Source organism: Octodon degus, unplaced genomic scaffold (assembly GCF_000260255.1).
Source record: "Octodon degus isolate 3935 unplaced genomic scaffold, OctDeg1.0 scaffold00374, whole genome shotgun sequence".
Lineage (NCBI taxonomy): Eukaryota > Metazoa > Chordata > Mammalia > Rodentia > Octodontidae > Octodon > Octodon degus.
In genome coordinates, this window is record NW_004524950.1 from 659081 (window position 1) to 662289 (window position 3209).

General features: G+C 39.6%; 1 protein-coding gene across 1 annotated transcript in view; it reads right to left on the reverse strand.

Moving 5' to 3' along the window:
• Window positions 1-3209, reverse strand: part of LOC101565233 (E3 ubiquitin-protein ligase RING2) — a gene marked incomplete at its 3' end in the record, with an annotated part of 29898 nt that continues 26689 nt past the window's right edge. Inside the window, 3 exon segments of the mRNA XM_023708481.1 lie at window positions 1-27; window positions 415-586; window positions 1482-1783. Of these exon segments, the coding sequence (XP_023564249.1) occupies window positions 1-27; window positions 415-586; window positions 1482-1783 (501 nt within the window).

Sequence of the window (3209 nt, forward strand, 5' to 3'; positions counted from 1 at the left end):
TTCCAAAGAAAAAGAGCCATTTAATACCTACAACAAAAAAGAAAAAAAAAATGAGAATTATGTGAAACATAAATAGAACAAAAAGAGTTCCACAGATTTGTTTTAATCTTTTTTTTTTTTTTTCTTCTTCCCAGAACCGGAGATTGAACTCAGGCCTTTGCACTTGCTAGGGAAGCGCTTATCCCACTGAGCCATCTCCCCTGCCCCTGTTTGTTTTAATCTTTAGGAATACCTGTCATTTACATTTGTTCATGACACAACAAACAGAGGGTATCAAAAAGTCAACTACTCTGCTGTGATTCTTCTTTCAGGTCCTTGTGACTTTGCAGTCTTGTTAGAACTTCCCCACCACCTGGCACTCAGAACTGGTTAATGTGCTCCCCATTTTTAAAGTGTATTACCCTAAATACTCACAGTGAACTGGCCACTGGCTGTTGCTATATAAATTGTATACTGCTTCTCACTGGCTGTGTCAAGGTTCATCTGGTTTGATTCTCCTTTGCTTCACAATTCTTCTAAAGCTAACCTCACAGCCAGATACTTCGATAAGTGATCAACAGTGGCATTACCTGAAGTCTTTATGTATCTGGAAGAGTGAACCATTAAAAATTTAATGTATAGAGCATTATAAGAAAAATGCACTTAAATTACAGAACTATCATATTTCTAAAAAGCTCAGTTATTCAAAAAATTTGCTGCTCTGTAATCTAAAACTTTCTTACTGAAAAGCACTGGAAAGAAGAACTTGCACTCTTACTGACTGCCAGGTCATTAAAGCTCCCTTACCTTCTATGAAACATGTTATAAAGTGATAAAATCAAACACCCAAAATAAAATCAGCAACACCCTTTAACACTAATGATCAGACCTACTGGCTACAGCATCAAAGAAGAATAGTAATATGAAAGAACCTGATTATCTATGAAATTTAAATAAAAATGAGAGGTTTAATCTTGCTTTTTTTTTACGTAAAGGCAATGAATGCTCCATTTCTTACAGGAGGATTTATTTAAGTAAACTATACATATGAAGTACATACTCTGAAGATGGTATCATTAGTACCCTGGTCATTTTGTTCACAAAGGGGTTACCCAGAATTCTCAATGACAAATAAAAAGCAGGACTTGCCTAATGAAAACTTGCCCTCTTCTTAAAACTCATATGTACATTCAGCCACTCATTCAGTAAATATTTGATGTTTACCTTCACTCAACGACAGGCAATGAATCCACTCTACCAGCATAAGTTTCAAAACCTACTGGCACCCTGGGGTCACAGTTAAGACATGAAGAGAGTTATTTTCCCTTCTGTCTAGAAGGATCACTCTTCAGATGCCTAGCTTTGGATGCCAAGTACAAAAGGGAGGTAGAAAACAACCATTGGGACAAAAACTGGTTTTCTATTTCCTACACAAAATTGCTCTTTTACTCGAAATTAAACATTCTGAACTCAGACCATCTGAAATAAACCTGCACACTTACCTTGTCTGTGCACTGTCATCTTTTTCCATAAGTGTGGGATGAGGCCTGAACACTAATTCAATTTCGCTAGCACCATCCATTACTGGATCAATTGCTACTGTTGCATTGTTATTATCAAGTTCAAGCCCAGAATCATCAGATGTTTTGGTCCGTTTGTTACTAGGGCCTGCCTCCTGATTGCTATGTGTGGATGCATTACTACAGTGCGAACTGTCACCATTATCTTCTGCTCCACTACCATTTTCAATCTGTTGCTTCTTGCCCCGCTGTAATCTAGTAAAGGGGAATGAGGTGAGAAAAATACATGTAATTTACATTTTGTCAAAACATCACATCTGAAGCATGTCTGCTACTGAATTCAGATTCTAGAAGAATCCTGCACAATATCACTGCTCCCCATATGTCCCAGAAATCAAGGTTTGGAAAATCTCAACCACACACAAATACTAAAGGCATTAAGTCAACAAAATTTAAAGGATAATAAGCATTCCATTCCTTCTGATTTCCTGCGAAGTCTGTCAATGCAGTATAACAAAAGTTACAGATGTAACTCACGTACCAATTAAGACAGGCACTTTGTGTACATATATCTCATTTACTTAACAACCTTACCATCATTCGGTAGTTGAGAAAACCAAAGAAACTGAGGTACAAAGTGAAATAATCTTCCTATTTTAACATAAGTGAGCACAAGGCCAGTCTCAACTGCATGGTGAGACCATCTCTCAAAAAAGTGTGTGTGTGTGTGTGTGTGTGTGTGTGTGTGTGATCAGATATTGCTCAGTGGGGCTGGTGAGATGGCTCAGTGGTCTAAAGCACCTACTTAGAACAAGTTGAGCAAAGTACAGGGGCCAGGGTTCAATCCCCCAGCACCACATGCCAGCCAGCCCCGCCCCCTGGTGGGCTGAGCTGGCCACACACACACACACACACAAATAAATAAAATTTAATAAAAGATATTGCTCAGTGGCATAAGCGCCTGCCTGGCAAGCACAAAGTCCCCTAGTTTGAGCCCCAGTACCACAAAAGAAAAAAAGGGCTACATGGGGAAAAAAAAGCATTCAAGAATGACAGAAGGGCCGGGGAGATGGCTCAGTGGAATAAGCGCGTCCCTGGCAAGCGCAAGGGCCTGAGTTCAATCCCCGGTTCCGCCAAAAAAAAAAAAAGAATGACAGCACTTCTAGTGTCCTCACTATGTTTATGATGTTACTGCCAGAACAAGCAAATAATGGCACACCAGTTACAAAAGATGATTTATGAAAAAATTTAATCATTTTATGTTTATTAATTAAAGAATAAAATAAAGAGGACAGGAAACGGAGGCACTTTTTGGAAAATGGAAAGGGGATCAGAAAGGGGAGGGAGGAGGGAAAAGGGAGCAAAGGGATCAAAAAATGTTTCCCCCAAAGTAAATGTAATTACTTTGTATCACACATACAACACCAATGAAAAGAAAGATTTCCTGGGCTGGAGAGATGACTCATCAGCTTAAAAAGCGCCTGCCTGCAAGCACGAAGTCCAAAGTGACCTTGTACAAAGACAGACAGAGACTAGAGGCAGAGAGACAGACAGACAGAGATGAGACAGCTCAGAGGACTAAGTGCCTGCTTTGGCAAGTGCAGGGACCACGTCCGTAATCCAGGCACAGGGAAGGATGAAAACGGATCACTGAGTCCCAGCTGCATAGTAAGACCCTGTACCAAACACATAAAATGGAAAAAAAAAAAA